This window comes from Ammospiza nelsoni, chromosome 2 (assembly GCF_027579445.1).
Source record: "Ammospiza nelsoni isolate bAmmNel1 chromosome 2, bAmmNel1.pri, whole genome shotgun sequence".
In the NCBI taxonomy this organism is placed as follows: Eukaryota; Metazoa; Chordata; class Aves; order Passeriformes; family Passerellidae; genus Ammospiza; species Ammospiza nelsoni.
In genome coordinates this window covers 1,319,866-1,340,621 of record NC_080634.1, presented here as the reverse complement: position 1 = coordinate 1,340,621, position 20,756 = coordinate 1,319,866, and the positions used below count along the sequence as shown (strand labels likewise).

At 49.2% G+C, this 20,756-nt stretch overlaps 1 protein-coding gene across 4 annotated transcripts in view; it reads right to left on the bottom strand.

Annotated features, from left to right (window-relative positions):
• The window catches only part of RAB6A (RAB6A, member RAS oncogene family), a 44,848-nt gene extending 24,525 nt beyond the window's left edge, over window positions 1–20,323 (bottom strand). For 2 of the 4 annotated variants that reach the window (XM_059492733.1, XM_059492725.1), the window contains exon 1: window positions 20,052–20,323. In XM_059492733.1, coding sequence (XP_059348716.1) covers window positions 20,052–20,121 — 70 coding nt within the window. In that variant the 5' untranslated portion in view covers window positions 20,122–20,323. Of the gene's footprint in view, window positions 1–11,361; window positions 11,452–20,051 lie in introns of those variants that run through there. The other 2 variants (XM_059492741.1, XM_059492750.1) reach the window with 2 other exon arrangements.
• Window positions 20,324–20,756: the final 433 nt, after the last annotated feature.

Here is a 20,756-nt window from a genome sequence, read left to right as displayed (position 1 = left end):
GCAAGTTCCTAAAGGAGGAAGTGTGACATCAGCCTTCAGCTCCCCAGCACGGGTAAAAAAAGCTGCACTTAGCAAACTGGAACAGACCCTGAGCCAGGGAGAGGAGCCTAAAGGGCTGGTGGGAAGCGCTCATGAATATTTATGAGTGTCTGGTGCAGAGCAGCGGGAAGGGAAGCACGCAGCGGAGCGAACCGGCTCGATGTAACAGGGAATAACAAGGAACGACACCTACCCAGCAGATGAACACACAGAGCTGCTCCGGGGATGGCTGGCATCATCTGCAGCTCGGCCCCACGGGCTGCAGGAACGGGATACAAAGGAACGAGCCAGGCCCTTTGCACAGGAGCACCACTTGAAACTCTGGGCATGTGAAAAAAGCTGCCTCATCCTGCATTTCTCTTATTTGTCATACCCAGACAGAGGGTAGAACTTAGTTTTTGGTGTAACTCTTAGCAAAATCATCTGCTGTATTCATTAAAGCCCCAGGAAAACAGGGAAGTGCAGCTCCTCAAGGCTCGGGGCAATGTCCTCAAAGAGCAGCAGAGCTGTTTGTCACCCAGGAGAGGGACAGTGAGACCCAGCCCTGTTTGTCACCCAGGAGAGGGACACTGAGACCCAGCCCTGTTTGTCACCCAGGAGAGGGACACTGACACCCAGCCCTGTTTGTCACCCAGGACAGGGACACCGAGACCCAGCCCTGTTTGTCACCCAGGAGAGGGACACTGACACCCAGCCCTGTTTGTCACCCAGGAGAGGGACACTGACACCCAGCCCTGTTTGTCACCCAGGACAGGGACACCGAGACCCAGCCCTGTTTGTCACCCAGGAGAGGGACACTGACACCCAGCCCTGTTTGTCACCCAGGACAGGGACACTGACACCCAAACCTGTTTGTCACCCAGGAGAGGGACACTGACACCCAAACCTGTTTGTCACCCAGGAGAGGGACACTGACACCCAGCCCTGTTTGTCACCCAGGAGAGGGACACTGACACCCAGCCCCGTTTGTCACCCAGGACAGGGACACTGACACCCAGCCCCGTTTGTCACCCAGGAGAGGGACACTGACACCCAGCCCTGTTTGTCACCCAGGACAGGGACACTGACACCCAAACCTGTTTGTCACCCAGGAGAGGGACACTGACACCCAAACCTGTTTGTCACCCAGGAGAGGGACACTGACACCCAGCCCTGTTTGTCACCCAGGAGAGGGACACTGACACCCAGCCCTGTTTGTCACCCAGGACAGGGACACTGACACCCAGCCCCGTTTGTCACCCAGGACAGGGACACTGACACCCAGCCCCGTTTGTCACCCAGGAGAGGGACACTGAGACCCAGCCCTGTTTGTCACCCAGGAGAGGGACACTGAGACCCAGCCCCGTTTGTCACCCAGGACAGGGACACTGAGACCCAGCCCTGTTTGTCACCCAGGAGAGGGACACTGACACCCAGCCCTGTTTGTCACCCAGGACAGGGACACTGACACCCAGCCCTGTTTGTCACCCAGGACAGGGACACTGACACCCAGCCCTTCTCCCAGGCCACCACCAAAGGCTCATCTGCAATGGCCTCTACAAGAAATTCATAATACTCATTTCAAGCCATGCCAAAAATGAAGTTTCACACACATTTGGGATCCTGTTTAAAGACCTGCCCTTGCTGCTGAGAAGCAAATACGACACAGAATTTTGTTGCCACCCAGTAGCCATCAGAGCAAAGGGGTTTCAGTCCCAGTCAATCTCTCTGGGCAATAATCCATGGAAACAAGAGTTTTCATGCCTGCCCCTGCCTGTCAGGCATTTCCATCATGTACAAAAAGGGACCAATTACTCCCTTATCTACAACAACCAGTAATAAAATGATTAACACTTCAGTAACTACCTTATAAAAAAGATGCCTATGAAAATATGTGTTAGCCTGAAAAGCTCATTAATTCTCATTCATTCTTCTCTTTGGGCACCTCAGAGCACACTCACAGGGTTCTTTTCCACAATAATTCATCACAGACAGAAGGAAATGGAGGCTGATGCACTTTTCTCACCTAGAAAGTGCTTTTTTCCCAGGGTGTTGCTGACAGCAGTGCCCAGCAGGGCCTGTAACCCCACTCCCCAACTTTTCAGTCAAATTCAATCCAAGGCAGAAATCAAAGATTTATTTATTTTCTTTCTTCCCAAGAGATGCTTTTCAAAATCTACCAGTTCAAGGCTGGTTTATGTCTTAAATTTGAAGCTCTCAGCCTTGCTTTAGATTAGACATACATCTGGATAGAGACAAGCACTTGGGATTAAATCTAGCTGAACATCTCTCTGTAACTTATAACTGCAGAGCTAGTTAAAGTTATTAAAAAACCTGCTCTCTTCTCCCTTAAATGAGAACATTTTCATTTTATTCCTAATCCTGCAGCATACATGTATAGTTCCTGCTGTACACTGCTGCAGTTTGCTTTAAAGATTTGGCAAAAGAGTTCCCACAGAACGGGATGGGTTGGAAAAGACCTTTAAAGGTCATCCTGTCCAAGCTCCCTGTTGGCATCTTCATTCCAAACAGCTCAGGTGGAACTTCCCTTCCTCAAGGGAACCCCAAGAGTACCTCTGCCAGCGCAAGAGATGTGAGCAGGATCCTTCCTTTTACACAGCCATTCCCACCATGTAAAAACCCAGGAGGGTTTTACAGCTGGCAGCTCCACATTGAAGGACAAGCAGAAAAAAGCCTGCCCTGCCCCTGATCCAAGCATTCAGTGCCATATGGATGCATTTTATGCAGTCCCCAGGCATTTTAAAACCAGCCAGAGAGGCAAAGAATTGTCACTTGTGTTTAAAGCTCAGCAGTAGCTAAAGGGAAAAGGAAGAGGCAGAAGAGAGTATTTTGTATTATCCATCTTTTTCTGAGGCAACACCAGCCTGTTAGCTGTGTGCAGGCAATTTAGAATCCTTTAGAATTTCTTGAGGGAGATGCCAGTTAGTTTTAGCTGGTATCTGTATTTCTCAGAAATAAACTGAGGCACAAGTTAAGACTGATCATCACTGGTCCCAAGGCAGAAGGCACAGCCTGGACACATAAAACTGGGAAAGGTTCCTCTTAGCATTTTGGGATGTGAAAGGATCACACAGATGAATAAAAATGTGTGGAGACTCATTACAAGTTGAATGACAAACTGAGAACTCCTTCCCACTAAGCAAATCCTAATCAGCACTGGCAGAGTTGATAAAAGTAGAACAATATCCCTGATTATTAACGCACAGGCAAGATTTCCTTTGGGATCTACACCAAGCCTTGTGACAGGGACAAAAATACCCAGTGATAAATAGCTTCATTAATTCTTGTGGGTTTTGTCAGTAATTAGCTTGACTCTTCCTCCCAAAATGGGAAATAAATGAAAGAGCACAAGGCAAACAAATCTTGTTCTGTTTGCTCAGTCACAGCCACAAAGAAATGAAACAGTAAAAAGGGGTCAGCCTCTGGTTCTGACTCAAAATCACACCCTGGAGTTCTTTTAAACAATGAAAAGTTTTCACATAAAATTGGGGGTGTTTTTTACCATCCCACTGTAAAAAAGGATAGACAAGAGTCAACCCTGAACAGGGTTGGAATAGATCTATTAAATATAACAATTCAATTACTCTGTCAGTATAGTAAAATATGGAAATGCTACCTCCTAAGCACAGCTACAAAAATTCATTTTAAAACCTACACCTTATGTTCTAGAGATGAAACCTCTTGTTTGCTTTGCTGCAGAGGAACCCCAAGCCAAGCCTGTAACAACCAATGCTATTTTGACAGTCTGAAAGGTTTCTGAAAGCAACAGAGCCAAAAGGAGTGGCACAAGTGGAAGACCTCCAGGCAATCCCAGCTCTCCTCCCCCAGGATAAGTGACACAATGCCACGGGAGGAGCCAGACTCCCAGTTTGCTGCTGCAGGAACAGCTGCCATCTCTCATGTTCAGAGTGCTGAGCCTCCCATCGCTTCACACAGAAGGGGCAAATATTCTGATTAAATATGGCTGAAGTCAAGTCCTGCCCATTTCTGAAATGCTTGGTGGGTTTTCTACATTTAGTTTAGGTTAAACTGGTGTGGAAACCAGAAACCATCTTCAACTTCCAATGGCCAGGCAAAGCAAGAGGTTCGACTTGGAGGAGGAGCCTTGGAATCCTGTGAAGAGCTGAAACCCAAATGCTGCCATGGGGGAAATGAAACATGAACACCTGGAACTGCAGGGAACAGCAGGAAGGGAATCCCACAGCGCCAGTTGCTGCACTGTGTGGTAAACGTGGCTTCATTCACATCAGAGAGAACAACCCAAGATAAAGCAACCAGAAGATCAAGATTTGGAGGAGTTGTGCAGATAAGGAAAACAAAAGAACAGGGAGGCACAAGAATTTTGCCCAAGCTGTAGGGGATGAGACAAAGCACCTAAAGGAAAGGCCCCAACAATTCTCACTCCTAAGGGGTGCAGGACAAGTGTGACAAAAGCATGGAAAAGCCAAAAGACATCTCCAGCTGTGTCCCATGCTATGTCACAGCATCAGGGCACAAAGCTTGGCCCCTTGCAGTGGATAGATAAGATTTACGCTACAGTGGCTGGGAGGGAAATCCACACTAGGATGCCTCTCACTTCCACGGGGATGAGTTTGACCAGAGAACAGGAATTGTGGGGGATACACTCATGTTCTCATGGATATCACTTGGCTCATTAACTAAAGGGTACTCACAGGCCACCTTTACATTTCAAAGGCTTCTCTGCAGTCTCTCATTTGCCAGGAATGCAAAAAAACTTCAAAATTTACAGACTCACGAGAATTTTTTTTCACCACAGCCTGAGGACTTGGCTTTGCTTCTTATCTTACATAGTTAAGGTTTTTAAAATAGCTTCCAATGAGGCTTCAAATAGTCTCCAAAGGATTTTATCTTTACTGCTCACAAAAAGCCTCAGGACTCTCAGCTTGGTAACACAAGGCAGCACTTGGAAATATTGTGAAGCACATGCCAGGGACCTTCTGACCAGGTGAGGATGACTGTGGAGCTGAGGAAGAAGGAAGATTTAGTAGCCCAGAAGTCCATGTGACCACAGTCTACCCAGAATTGCTCAGGAGCAAGGCGCAGTGAGTGGAGGAATGCCAGGGGGACCTGATCAACAGCTCAGCTGGCAAGTGCAGCACAAACTGGAAAGAGGAGCACATTCCATGCAGGAGATGTCACTGGGAAGCTACTCCTGCATCTCAGAAATTATTTTTCTAAATATGATGAACAGCAGCAGTTCTTGCTAAGTCACCTCTTTTGGACTCCTCACTCTGGTTTTAAACACTGGGTTTCACCCTGGGAAGACAAATTACAAACCTGGACTGGATCCTATCCCCAGCATTTAGTTAGGTGATATTTCTAAGCACATTTCTGTGAGAAAAGAAGCACATCTAATAGCATATTTGTGAAGCAGAGGACTTGGGGGATGACTGGGGAAAGGAAGGAGGAACAGTGACAGATCCTGGCTAGTGACACCCTGGCGGGTGACATTTCCTCCTTCCCAAAACAGCCTGCTCATTATTGCTCCAATAATCCCAACAGCACCACTCCAGATAAACTCAGCACCATCTCAGCAACTCAATTTCTGGACAAGGCATGGATGCTGGATTGCAGTGTTTGGGTTGAAATTTCAGAACAACTCAACTTTATCCCAGGTCATTCAAGTTTTGCTTGAAGCACAATGAGACAAATTAAATTATTTTAGAGACACATCCAAAAAAATCTATTCCATTCACTTCTCACACAAAAATTTCACCTATCAAGTTTCAGAGCCTAATGCTGAAGTTTTATTACTGTCATGCAAAGACGGCTCAATACTCTTTATATATGATGGCAGTTAAAGCCCATGGGGATGAAATCACTTTTTGAAGCTGCATCCAGGTTCTATCATTCCAACTTTCCATTAAAAACCAGTGCAGGACTGAGCAAAAACCCACCAGGAGACTTTCTGTAATTAAACATTTGTAAGATCCAATTTTTACATCCCCGTATTTTATTTTTAAATACCTAATTATCTGCTTGTAAAAGGCCTGAAAGAAATAAAATGCTACATATGGAGAAGCAACAAAAGTAATTAAGCCACTCTGGACAGACATTACCTTGGAGGGGTGGGGAGTGGCTCTGGAAAGCACAAATCACATGGGCAAAAGGGGAAGGAGCCAAGAGCTCTTCCATCACCTGAAGCATGATGGTTCCCTTGAACTGATTTCCAAATTTACAGCCACTTCAAGTCCTCAATTTAAGTCAGAGACTAAATGCTACCAAGCCATTTTGGAAAGAAGCAGCAGACAATGAAAACAATTACGAAATTCTGGTTTAGATACCTTTAACACAGAATTTGTTCCCATAACAAACAATATTCACAGGCAGTTTAGACAGAAATCTGCATAAAAACCCTCAAACAGAACACTTCCCAAAAGTAACTTCTGTTAAATAAACTGCAAATGATAGGCTAATGCTTCATCCAATATGGAAACACTCCTGATTCCTCAGAGTTCTATTCCTGAGGCAGCAGGGAGCAGCCACCTGAGGATGCATTTCTGAAGGGAAACATTCCCTGCTCTGAGCACTGAGCATTATCCCCAGGCAGGCTACACCAGCAGGTGCCAGCATCCAGCTGAGGAAATCCAGGCACTGCTTCCCTGGCCAAATGGAGCCCTTGGAACAAGCTCCAGCTCCCTCCCCAAAGATGTTTTGCCCTTGAAAGCACAACAAGCACTGCTAAGTCAGCCATTTCCAGCGAGGAATTAGAGAAGTTTCAGGAGACCTATTAAAATGCAAGGGATTACCATCCCCTTCCCTTCCCTCCATCCTTTAACTCAGTTAAATTTTGCCTAATGTTTCCCCAGCACCATTATCCCAGTGGCAAAACAAGCAAATGCTTCCTCTCCTGACTCCCTACACTGCCACAAAGAAATTTCTGCTCTCTCATACTGTGTGACAATTTTCCTGCTGGGGGAAGGAGAAAAGAAGAAGGAAAAGAACAGAAGGGGATGAGAGCTGCATATAGCCATCTCCTGAGCGATTCCATCTGATTCCCACAGCCGACCATCTCCTGGGAGCACTGGAAGGATCAGGAGCTGTTCTCTGCTCTTTCCACACAGGAGGTGCAGAACAGCTTCCACAGGAGCTCCTCAAACTCATTCCCCAGGCAGACACACAGGCAAGGGTTTCTTCAGAAGCGACTTTGGACAAGATGCTAATATAATCCTGATTTAAGGTGAATGCAGCTGGCTTATGAGGATTCAGCTTGCAAGGAAAGGAGTGCCTGGAGTAGCCTCAGTAAGCACAGCTCTCCTGCAAACATCTGCTGATGTGAGCTGGCAGGGATGGCTGTGGAGAACACCTGGGGACTGCTGTGACAATAACCAGGGACACACAGGGGTCTGTGCACGTGATGGAACTGCCCTGGCAGGCAGAGGGCAAACAGCTGGGGTCAAACACAGCACAGGGACACCACAGAGTGGGCAGGGCAGCACAGAACCCCGGGCTTTGGGACCAAAAACACCCCAACCACAATTTGGTTTTAGCAACAGAAACCCAAAGGGTGTACAACTGTGGGATCTCAGCACCTCAGGATGGAGGTGCAGAGAGGCCGAGACCACCCTTGGGGGGCTCGGGAGTCCTGGAATGTTGCCAGAAGTGTCTGGTGGCTGGACTTTGATCCTGCACAGGAGACGACACCTGTATGAGGACTGGGAAGGTTTCACTGGGTGAATGGTGAAGGGATAAGTTAGTTAAAGTGTAAAACACAAGGTTTAGGATTTTGGTACAGGGGGGTCTAAAGAAGTAAGATGGAGGAATTGGGGTGTGTCCTGTTCTTCTTCTTCTTCTTGGCCTCCATCTTCTGTGGTGATGGTGGCACTTTGGGATTGGTCATTACTAAAAGTGCACCGGTTAATAAGGGTAGAAGGTATTGGGGAAAAATGATAAATATTGTACACGTAACTTAGGGTATAAAGATAAGTGACCGCCCCGGGGGCTCGCAGTGTGCCCATGGCTGACTTGCTGTGCAGACCTCTGTCGGGCTGAAAGAAAATCTTTTAGATAAACAATTAATAAACACCAAGACCGAGACAAGATCAGAAGTCTCTCCTCGTCCTTTGAAGCGTCGGCTCTTCAAGGCCATCCCTGGGCCTTTCCAGGCCACCTAAACAGCAGAAACAGAAAACCTTACAAGTGGCGTCCCTGGACCTAAACAGCCTAAAACAGCAGCAGAAAACTTAGAAGCCTAAACAGCCGAGAAACCGAGCAAGTGGCATTCCCTGAGCTATCACCAGGACATAAATCAGCCGAGCAAAGAGAAAAGAGAAACGCCGAAAATCTACAAGCAGCGTCCCTGAAATATCTCAGGACGTAAATCAGCAGCGAAAAGAAAAACATGGAAATCTACATACAACTGAGAGCAGCACAGCTGAAGGAGCTACGGGCTCTGGGCTGCTCAGACACCTGTATGGGGCCAGCAGCACAATCCTACAATCCCTGGCATTAAGGGCTCAGGGAAGGATATCCTGACACCACACTGTCCCTTCCTCCTTCACACCTCCCGATCCTGAGCTGCCCCAGCTCCTCTCCTGGGAACTGGGGCAGGATGGAGGCCAGCAGGCATTCCATGCTCCTGCTGACTGCACTGCAAATTAACAGCTCCAAGTTAAAGGATGTTAAACCATTACATCAATTCCCAACTCTTCAGTGGGAAACTCTTCCTCCAAAATCTTCCCCTCTTCCTCTAACTTACTCCAAACTGAGACACTGACCTCTCCATATGGAGCTGACAATGAATTCGTTCCTTCCCAGCTGTGCTTCACAAATGCCTTGGGAAGAGCCACAGAGCCTGAAGGCTCTGCAAACCCAATGTCTGATATTCATCTGCTATCATATTTCCAAAGTCCTGTACCTTCTCAGATATATTTCTTGGGGGCAGTTCTTCACAGCACAGACTCCTTCTTCTTCCTCTGCTTGTTGGTCAGGGCTCCCTCCAGGCTGTCCCTGCCTGGCCAAGCCCAGCCCCTTTTATCCCAGTTACCTGCACTGGCCACAGCTGCAGCCCAAGGAAGGACATCACAGCTGCAGCCCATCTAGAACAACAAGGGCTCATCAGGGCAAGGCCGAGACACAGATATCCAAGCACAATATTTCCCCCTTTTCTTTTACTTACAGATATTCAAGTACTATATCCATCTGAAATTAAAAATAGCTAGCCTTTAAAAGGCAGAAATTTGGTTGCAAGTAGTAAAGGGAACAAGTGCTGCTTGTGTTTTATTCTGATGTCTTCTAGATGAATGGATATTCCAGAAGGAATTGAAGGATTCAACTACAGAAAAAAAGGAAGTGTTTATATGAGAAACTGGGTTTGGAGCAGAAGATCCTTCGGACAAGAATTATCTACACTCCACCTGGGATACAGTATCTTGAAATAAATACTCTCCTCCAGCAGTATTTTCCAGAAGAACAATTCCTCCATATTAAGGACACATAATAGTTGAGTTCCTATTTAATTGTAATATTGATTCTCTAAGAATTGTATCTGACTTGAGCAATTCCTTGTATAAATGAGCACAGAAAATACTTTGGGGTCTTCAGGCTACCCAAAACCAGCTTTTAAGTGTTAGCTCTAAACTCAAGTCCTTAGGCAAGCAGCTGAGAAGCACCAAATCCAGGGAAAAGCACGGAGCTGCTCTTAAAAACATCTCCTGTAGGACACTTCTTCCCCCCCTCCAGTTTGCAAGAGGTAAAGCTAAAAAAGCCTTTGCTCTTGCTGGGATCTGGAAGCAGGCAGGCAAACCCAGATCTCCAATCTCTGCCATGCAAGGCTTGCACAGACCAAACAACCAAATTTAAACTATCAGCCACACAATCCCCCAGGGACATGTTTCTCTAGATGGCAGGATTTACTGGAGGCAAAGCGTAGTAATTCACACAAGGCTCCTTTGAGTTTCCTAAATCTCTCTTGCATTTTTAAGCAAAAATGTAGAATTCCTAAACCCAAGGAATTTATTTGTAACTGTGAATTACTCACTGTGACAGTACAGAGTCCACCAAGCCTAGAAACAGAGGCAACCTATGGACCCTTTGCATTTCACCAGAGAGGGGGAAATATTTTAACATCAAGATTGGAAAAGCTTTTTTCACTGGGAAAAGCTCTTTTCAAGTCTGCTGTTGCACAACAGCATCCAAATAAAGAGGTCAATTTTATGGGACACAAGTGTTTGATCTCCCTACTGTTCATGCAGTGTCAGGGGGAAAAAAAAAAACACCATCCTCTTCTTCAAGTCACATTGTGGTTTAAGAGCAACCAGAAATAAAAATAAAAAAGTGGAAGAGAATTATGGTCATGATTGTACAGTGGTGGAGAAAACTGATGACTGCCCAGTGAAAAAAAAAGCAAAGATAATTCAGCTAGGGCAGACAAATGGGAAGCTGGAAGAACAGAAAGAGTAGGAACATAATTATGATTTGAATACATAAATATTTAATATTAAGGGGCAGCTGGAAAAGCTGAGAAGAAATTACAAGAAGTGGTGAGTAAGCCCAGCAGTGAGAGACTGGAATAGACCAACCCTGTGAAATCCTCTTGGTAAAGCATTCCAAGGTCAGGGAAAAAAAGGAAACAAACAAAAAAGGTTGGGATTTCCTTGTGATGATACTCCAGCCGTCTTCAGCCATCAGCCCCTCTTCCAGCTGTGTCCAGCTGCTGCTGAAGGATTCACCTCTGGCTTTACCCCAGTCAGTGGTACCAGCCCAGCTTGAGGAGAGCCATCCTGGGTTTGAAGTGGACACAAGTGACTTTGCAGCCATTTTGAGTGAGCCAAGGACAAAACACCCAAAAGCTGCTCCAGAATCAAGTAAGGGGAAGGGGAAAAAAATAATGAGGTGCTAGAGACAAGACAAAGAAGGGAGCAAGTCTCTAGCATGAATACTTGCCTACTGTTGTGAAGAAAGTCAGAAAGGAGCCAGAACTTCCTTCTCCATCTTCTCCACCACTCAGACACCCACTGCATGACTCCATCACCCAGCCAGTTCAGATTTCTCTACCAAGCCTTCCTTCCATCAGGCCACTCAAAAAACCCTCCAGTCACTGACACCAGGGGTTCTCACAGCCAATGCTGTACCAGCAGAGGAGGACAGGAATGAGTATTTTCACCTTCCAGAAAAGGCAACATCTCCATTAAAAAAGGAAGCTGCAGAGAAACACTGCTGCGCTCACATTAACCCAGTGCTGCCTGCCCACTCCTGTGGGGCTCCAGAGCCTCTGCAGGACTGGAGCCCAGCTGTTATCTTGTTGTATTCCATATTTCTAGAGTCCCACACTGTCACAATCATATTTCTAGAGTCCCATACCTTCTCAGTGATATTCCTTGGGGGCAGTTCTTCCCAACACAGACTCCTCCTTCCTCTGCCTGTTGCAGCCCCCCCAGCCAGGGCTCCCTCCAGGCTCTCCCCGCCTGGCCAAGCCCAGCCCCTTTTATCCCAGTTACCTTCACTGGCCACAGCTGCAGCCCAGTGAAGGACATCACAGCTGCAGCCCATCAAGAGCAACTGGGGCTCATCAGGGCAAGGCCGAGACACAGATATTCAAATACAATACAGATACTCAAATACAATACAGATATTCAAATACAATACAGATATTTTACTGGGACTCCTACTACAGAGTCCCAACCTGTTAAAAAGAACTCTCTTTTCCCAACTCCAGCAGCAGCTACCTAAAGCCCACACTGGCAGGGATCTCACCAATCCTGCATCAGGCACTGCTTGGAGCTTTGCCAGGGATGCTGCACCCTCCATGGGCCCCTCTCCTTTCCAGTTTTAATCCCCCTTCTCTTTGTGTTGCAGATATCAAGAACATGATGAAAATTAACTTGCTGTAACTCAAACCTAGACAGGGGCATGGGCAGGAAGCACAGCAGGAAGCCTTTAGTGGAATGGAATAAACTGGCCCCTGCATTAATTACAGAAATGCTGGAGTGGGTCGGTTTTTTCTGCAGCAATCGCTGATTGCTCCTGAAGAAGCAAAGCATTAAAGGAAAGTCACTTAGCAGGATAAATGGCACTCCTCTGTATGGTGCAAATGTTAATAGTACAGAGGTTTAAAGGGTCACAATTCAAGACAGAGAAAAGACCAACTCAAAGTTAAGACATTTTCTCATTAGCAGGTTTAGCTGCCCCTTCCTGCTTCTGCCTGAAGACAAAATACTGCTCATCAATATTGCTCCATAACTCTTTCAATTCTGGGCAAATATGCTTCAGAGTTAAGGCAAAGCCTTAATTCTGTGTGTTGGTAACACCTACACATGTCTGGATGAGAGAACACCACGAGCCTGAGAATCTCAGAATAGCTGGGTGCCATCTCCAGGGGATGCTGGCAGCTGCTCAGGGCACGGAGACTGCTCCAAGGGAGCCCCAAAATCCCTGCTCCATGGGGGACAGGCAGGGACAGTGCTCCAAGGGAGCCCCAAAATCCCTGCTCCATGGGGGACAGGCACAGACACTGCTCCAAGGCAGCCCCAAAATCCCTGCTCCATGGGGGACAGGCACAGACACTGCTCCAAGGGAGCCCCAAAATCCCTGCTCCATGGGGGACAGGCACAGACACTGCTCCAAGGGAGCCCCAAAATCCCTGCTCCATGGGGGACAGGCACAGACACTGCTCCAAGGGAGCCCCAAAATCCCTGCTCCATGGGGGACAGGCACAGACACTGCTCCAAGGCAGCCCCAAAATCCCTGCTCCATGGGGGACAGGCACAGACACTGCTCCAAGGGAGCCCCAAAATCCCTGCTCCATGGGGGACAGGCACAGACACTGCTCCAAGGCAGCCCCAAAATCCCTGCTCCATGGGGGACAGGCACAGACACTGCTCCAAGGGAGCCCCAAAATCCCTGCTCCATGGGGGACAGGCACAGACACTGCTCCAAGGGAGCCCCAAAATCCCTGCTCCATGGGGGACAGGCACAGACACTGCTCCAAGGCAGCCCCAAAATCCCTGCTCCATGGGGGACAGGCACAGACACTGCTCCAAGGGAGCCCCAAAATCCCTGCTCCATGGGGGACAGGCACAGACACTGCTCCAAGGGAGCCCCAAAATCCCTGCTCCATGGGGGACAGGCACAGACACTGCTCCAAGGGAGCCCCAAAATCCCTGCTCCATGGGGGACAGGCACAGACACTGCTCCAAGGGAGCCCCAAAATCCCTGCTCCATGGGGGACAGGCACAGACACTGCTCCAAGGGAGCCCCAAAATCCCTGCTCCATGGGGGACAGGCACAGACACTGCTCCAAGGGAGCCCCAAAATCCCTGCTCCATGGGGGACAGGCACAGACACTGCTCCAAGGGAGCCCCAAAATCCCTGCTCCATGGGGGACAGGCACAGACACTGCTCCAAGGGAGCCCCAAAATCCCTGCTCCATGGGGGACAGGCACAGACACTGCTCCAAGGCAGCCCCAAAATCCCTGCTCCATGGGGGACAGGCACAGACACTGCTCCAAGGGAGCCCCAAAATCCCTGCTCCATGGGGGACAGGCACAGAGACTGCTCCAAGGGAGCCCCAAAATCCCTCCTTGCTCAAACAGCAGCAGCTGCCATGGTGACATCAGCACATGTCCATCCTGGTTTAGAGGTCCAGCAGAATGGAAATGCAAACCAGGATAAAAACCAGGCAAGTTACACCCTGACTCTAAGAAGTCAAATGAATTAAATGCAGCATTGTGCTGGACAGCTGAATAAGAATTTCCTTCCCAAAACTCCTCTTTGCCAGACCCAACAGGAGGCAGCCAGAAGCAAGCAAGGGGCCTGACAACTCAGAGCTCACCCCGAATTTATTTACATTCAGTTTCACACAATATTTGCTTCCCAGATTGTCTTTTTTTGCGATGCACTAGGCTTCATTTGGGTAAGAGTTAAATTGTACTGAAACACACAAAAAAGTCTTTTTTCTGGTTAATATCACTCAAATATTCCAGAACATGCTTTGAACATAAAAGGAAAATGTCTGACATAAAATAATTGATGGAATTGTTCACTGTCCCTGGGCCTTTCATAATATTAAGAGCCAGAAGAGTTCGGTTTATGCTGAGGGGAAAGCAAAGAATTCATTTAGCTCGTCAACTTCTGTGAGCTCAGTAAATAAATCAAGCAAAGAGACCTGAAAATTTTGACTTTCACTGCAAGTCCACATTTTGCTGCTGTTTGTTTGCCAAGACACACATTTTTCATTTAAACTGCTTCCATAAATAATTTATATGAACGTGTCAAACCCATCACCATTTTGATGACATCTGTTAATTTTCAAAGCAGTGCTTGTAGGTTGGAAAAGACCTCCAAGATCATCAAGTCCTTGATCACCCCATGATCCCAGAGGTCTTTTCCCTGCTCCAAACTGGCAGAGATGGATCAGCATTTCCACACCTGTTCAGAAACACCCGTGTATCACAAGGTTACTGTTCTTACAGGCCTCACAGGTAAATTCTGGAGGTTGACTTGAAAAGTCTGATGGTGTTCATGTTGAGGCAGAAATGTGTGGGTTTTCCTGAGCCACGTTTCAAAGCACTGAAGGGTTTAGCTGGCTTGTTTTGCTTGGTTGGCTTGTGGTTTTATAACCATTAGTGTGCACAACAGGTACTTGTGCACGCATGAGAACAACTAAATGCCTTGAAACATCTGGACTAAATTAGCAGGTAACTAAAAGGCAGCTCTTTCCTCACAGACTGATTGCAGAAGACAGATTTTTAACCATCACTGAAGCTGAGAAAAATGGCTGTGGGCTCTGGTAATTCCCAAATGCCACATCATCTGCTAAGGTGGGCTCAGATGAGCTTCCCTGCCTTTGTTTCTCCATTAGTCCCACTTCCAGCTCCAGCAAAAGCTTTGAGGCATCTGCTCTGCAGAGCCTGGCTCCCGTGCCAGGTACCACCAGCACCCCAAGGGCTGCAGATAGAAAATCCATTATGGCACATCAAGGGAAAAGATGATCATTTTCCTTCCAACTCACAGATTATTTCTGAGATGCAGAGAGAGAAAAGCACAGCAGAGTTCAGCAAGGCACAGCTACTCCTCCTTTCAAGAACAGACACAGCTCCTTCAGAGGATTCCACAAATAGCCAGGGATCAAAAGGCACCGTGAGAACAGGCACCACAAAACACTGAAGTCTTTTTCTCTGTGCTCCTTCCCCACGTTGCTGTAGAGAGGGATTTTTCAGCGATGGAGAAGAAGAGAAATGGTGGAGCTCAAGATCTTGAAGGATCAGACACCAAGCACACTGCACTGTGAAAGAATCCCAGAACAGTTTGGGTGGGAAGGGACCTGTCACCAATGCAGATGTTCAACAGGGCTGATCCCATGGCCGAGCCCTGAGGAACACAGGTGAAAACTGAGGCCAAGGAAGTCACTGAGCGCCTCAGCCTTCTCCTGGGGTAACCAGGTCTCCTGTGCCCTTCTGGAGAGACCCCACACTTTTCCTTTATTGCCACAGAAGCTTTTCTTGCTGCCCCTGATGACTGGCCAGGTTTAGTTCTATCAGGGCTTTGGGTTTCCTAACCTGATCTCTGGCTGCTCAGACAATTTCTGTGCAACCTGCCCCCACTTCCACCCTCCCAGGCTTCCATTCTGCGTTTGAGCTTCTCCAGGAGTTCCTTGTTCATCCATGCAGCCCTCCTGGTGTTCCTGCCTGACTCCCCCTTTCTTGGGATGCACTGCTGATGTTCCACTTCCAGATGTGAAGCCCAAGTTTAGAGACTCATGGAAAATTCAGAGAGTCCAAAGAGAACCCCAAATATCTGAAGGCCCAGCCACAGGAAAACCACAGGGTTGGGAAATTACCCGGAGGGGAGGGGAAAAGCCTTTAAACCACCAGTGCCACAAGGTAACAGCCCTCTGGAGCTTGTGAAACTGAGAATCCCTTAAAACAAGGCAGTTTTAGGCAGCACAGGGAGGAGCGTGTGCCTGCTGTGAGCAGTGCCACAGCAGCCCCATGTCACACACAGAGCACCTGCAGCTCCCCAGTTATCTAATGAGCCACATCACACTGCTCAGCAGTGCCTGTACCAACAGCGTTATGCAACAGAACAGCTCATTAGTGCTTTCCAAACTGTTATATCTCCAAAGTTATTACACTGCACTTATCACTGCGTTTCAATATTAAAAATCTCAGCTCCTGATTTAAAAAAACCCAAATGCAACTGGTTCTAATTTCCTTCAAGAGCTTCTGCAGAAATGCTGGCACAGAGAGACAGCTGGGAGTTCTTGTGCTTTCTGCACACGTTGGTGCCCTTCAGACCTGCTTGCCAATGAAAGCTGCAGCAGAAACTCACGTGACAAACAAATATTTCTGTTGCAGTGCCCCAGCATTCACTTCTGCCCACTCAATCAAAAAAAATCCATTTATTAACAAGTAGAGGTGTTCCTATGCAGAGCAGAACCAAGGAGGTTATTAATATTTGAATATGTGTCATATTTATTGCGAGCCACCCCAATGTAGGTGAAGCGTCCACTCCCTGACGTGACCCAGAAATCAGAATTCCTTAAACTTGAGGTATTAGGACTGATGAAAACCACCTGATAAAACCAGATCAAAGGCAGTAAGAAACATACTTCCTCACACACAATAGCTCTATCTAATCCCTCAGCACTGAGAGCTCTCCCTGCCTTTTTAGCAAAGATTAGCATATTTAAAACTGCTAAACTCTGTATAATCTTCAATCATTGAGAAAAGTAATTCAATTAAGGAGAGTGCTGGTGAAGTTGCCTTCTCCTAGCCAGCCAATGCCGTATCCCTGTAGAAGTTAATAAAAACAGGGATGGGAGGAGAGGAGAGGATTCTTCTGGCTGGGCAGGGATGATGCTGCAGGCTCGTGATGCACCCCCAGCACACGCTGCAAGTCCCCAGCTGGGCCTGGGAGGGGCGTGGGGGACACAGGCCCCAGGGACAAGGAGATCTGGGGGACTGAGGAGCAGGGAAAATCAGCATCTTAGCAGGGGAAAGAGCACCTGCAGTGGTGCTGAAGGGCACGAGGCAGAGGCACTGCAGTCCGTGCGAACGCTGAGGATACGGCACCGAACTCCCACAACATGGCTGAGGAGAGGAGAGCAACCCTCACACTGCATCCATGGGCAATCCCACCCTCACACGGAAATAAAACACCCAGGGATGCTTCTAGACCTGCCACGGAAGGGCCGCAAAGGCTGCCCAGCAAGGAGCTGCAGCTCAGATTTCCTCAGCCATGAGACACTCGTCTATTGGCGAGGCCGTGTACAGCCAGCACAGCTCTGGATGCTGAGGCAGCTAATGGCCATCACAGCCCTTTGTACCATTTCATTTGTCATCCTGAAGGCCCTGGATGTAAGTGGAGGCAGAGCCCTCAGCCTGCCACCAGCAGCCAGAGCATATCTCTAATTATGGCCTTCCAACAGGGCACAGAACCTTTCATCTGAACAGGAAGCAAATGCTGCAATCCAGCGCAACAGCTGTACAAAGATCTCCTGGGTTAGCAAAGCTGCTATGCTAAAAAACTTTTATTTCTGCATCTCCCTTAACCCTCCAGACAAAGAACAGCAAGGTGTGAGCACAGCCCACTCCAGCTCCCTTCCTGCAACACCAGATTCTCCCGCAGATTTCTCCAAACGTCACGAGGGCGTCTGTTCCTCCAGGACAGCTCCGCATCCTCCGGGCAGTTAAAGAAATAAAAAAATAAAAAGATTACAGGGAATGACATCATGACAGAGACCTGTGAAGAGCTTCGCTCCGGGAGGAAGGGCCGTGTCCCAGGGAGGCAGGCTCAGGGAGCCGTGCTGGAGCGTGCCCACGCTGCAGCACCCGCGGGATGCGCGGCCAGGAGCGAGCTGGCACCGAGTCAGCCCAGACAAAGGCAGGGGCAGGGCTGGAGCCCACCCTGCAGCTGCCAGCCCTGCCTGCGCTCCAGGCAGCTCCCGGGCAGCCCCCAGCCCCAGCCCCGGCAGCACAGGCACGGCTGGGACTGCTCGGCCAGGAGCATTTCGCTGGGCCGTACCCACAGAATCCCTCCTCTCCTCCCTGGGCTTGGTGCTGTGACTGGGAATTATTTAAAACCTTCCAGTATAAAAACACATTAGCTTTTAGCTGAGAGGGAAAAGAAAAAAATTCCTAGAGGAAGCAGATATCTGACATTATGTCTGCTAGAGCAGACAAGAAATCCACGTGTGAAGGAAGAGCTGCTGAGGTTTAAGGTCTGCACCGGGTGCCACAACCTTCCAAGGATGGATTTGAAAAGCCTCGTGATAGTGAAGCTCAGAAATCATCACAGCCCTTTGTAAATATTTCAGATTCCTGTTATCAAATACCTGGGAAAAATACCAACAAAAAAACCCCCCAGCATTTTCTACACATGACCCTCATCCAAAATCCTCATAAAATGGCTGGCCAAATAACACCTTACCAAGCAGATCAGGTGACTTACCCAAAAAATAATAAATAATCAAGTTGCACTCGTGCTCCCCAAATCCCTGATATGAGAAGAGCTGTTTCAACCCCAAAAACACAAAATAAAAAGGGAATGATTCAAGGAACAGACTAAAGGAAATTGCCAGCACACAGGTAAATAATTTCAACCGCAGCCTTAACATCATCTAAGTGAGGAAACACCAAGATACAACTAATTTAGCCAAAAAATTAAACCAACCAGTATTTCATCATCTCCTACCACACAGACCAAAGGTGGCTGAGGGAGCAAATACCCCACCCCAAGACAGAAAATATTTTGCACCTATTCATTATGTCATAGATCTCACAGTACCTACCCAGAATTGCACAAAGCATCTCATAAAGGAGCTATTTTTTTGCTTTTTTTTTCAGAAAACTCTTCCAAGGGAAAAATTTGGAATGCAGTATTGAGGCCTTCCGCTGAGGAAGGAGGAGACATTGTTTAGGTTGGGCTTTTTTTTTTTTTTTTTTCATTACAAAGACAGGGAAGAAAACCTCATTGACTGAATTAAATATTCAGAGCGTCGCTCTGCCAAGACATAACTCCATTATGGAAAAACGCTGGATTTCCACAGCAAACGCTGCGGATTGAGACTCCTGCCCCCCAAAAACGAGAGGAGCAGGACCCAATGAATCAGCAACTGCTCCTGCAGACGGGCTTTGCTGGGTGGGGGGGTTAAAGCGGAGCTGAACCCCACGGAGCCCCACCAGGGTGGGTGGGTGTCAGGGATCTCATGACAGGGATGGGTGTCCTGAAGAGGGGGATCCCATCAGACCCCAAAAGGGTGGGTGGGTGTCGGGAAGGGTGAGGAGGGGGATCCCATCAGACCCCATCAGGGTGGGTGGGTGTCAGGGAGAATGAGGAGGGGGATCCCATCACACCCCATAAGGGTGAGGAACGCGATCCCATCAGACCCCATGAGGGTGGATGGGTGTAGGGGACAAGGAGGAGGGGGATCCCATCACACCCCATGAAGGGTAGGTGGGTGTCAGGAAGGGTGAGCAAGGGGATCCCACCAGACCCCATGAGGGAGGGTGGATGTCAGGAAGGGTGAGGAAGGGGATCCCACCAGACCCCATGAGGGAGGGTGGATGTCAGGAAGGGTGAGGAAGGGGATCCCACCAGACCCCATGAGGGAGGGTGGGTTTCAGGAAGGGTGAGGAAGGGGATCCCACCAGACCCCATGAGGGAGGGTGGATGTCAGGAAGGGTGAGCAAGGGGATCCCACCAGACCCCATGAGGGAGGGTGGATGTCAGGAAGGGTGAGGAAGGGGATCCCACCAGACCCCATGAGGGAGGGTGGGTTTCAGGAAGGGTGAGGAAGGGGATCCCACCAGACCCCATGAGGGAGGGTGGGTGTCAGGAAGGGTGAGGAAGGGGATCCCACCAGACCCCATGAGGGAGGGTGGATGTCAGGAAGGGTGAGGAAGGGGATCCCACCAGACCCCATGAGGGAGGGTGGGTGTCAGAGCCGCTCCTGAGGATGTCGGGGAGGATGAGGAGGGGGTCCCTTCGTGCCCCCCCGAGGGCAGCCAGTGTCGTTTTGGGGTCCCGGCCCTCGGCGGGCGGTGACTCACCGCTCTGCTCGCCCAGGAACACCAGCTTGAATTTCCGCAGCGGGTTCCCGAAGTCCCCGCCCGACGACATGATGGAGGAGCCGCCGCCGCCGCCCCGCGCTCGCTCCGCTCCCCGCGGCGGCACCCGCGACCGCTTCTCTCCGCCTCCGCCTCCTCCTGCCGCTTCTCCTCGTCCTGCTCCTGGCCGGCGGAGGCTGCGAGCCCCGGTGAGGTGCCGGTGATCGGTGTCGGTGTCGGTGCCGGTGTCGGTGCCGCCGCTCGCCCCCCCGCGCTCCCGGAGCCGGCGCTCTGCCCGCCCCGCGCAGGCGCTGTGGGCGCTTCCCTCGGCTACGGGCCGGGAATGGTTCGGGCTGGGAGGGACGGGGAGAATCAGCCAGTGCCACCGCTGCCGGGGGCAGGGACACCTTCCTCCGGCACAGGCTGCTGCAAGCCCTGTGCTTGGGCACTGCCAGGGATCCAGGGGCTGCTCTGGGCAGTGCCAGGGCCTCGCCGCCCTCACGTCCTCAGCGCCCGGGTAAGGGCTGCAAGGTGTTCCCGGCCCGCACGGGCGTGAGGGGACAACCAGCAAAGTCCTTAAAAGCAAAGGCTTAAAATCCTACCCTGGCACAGATTCTCCTTTCAGAGGAGATCTCTGGGGAGCAGGTCCCTCAGAGCAAGGCGATATTTCCCAGTGATCCGCACTGTCATCCTTTGACAGTGGCTCAG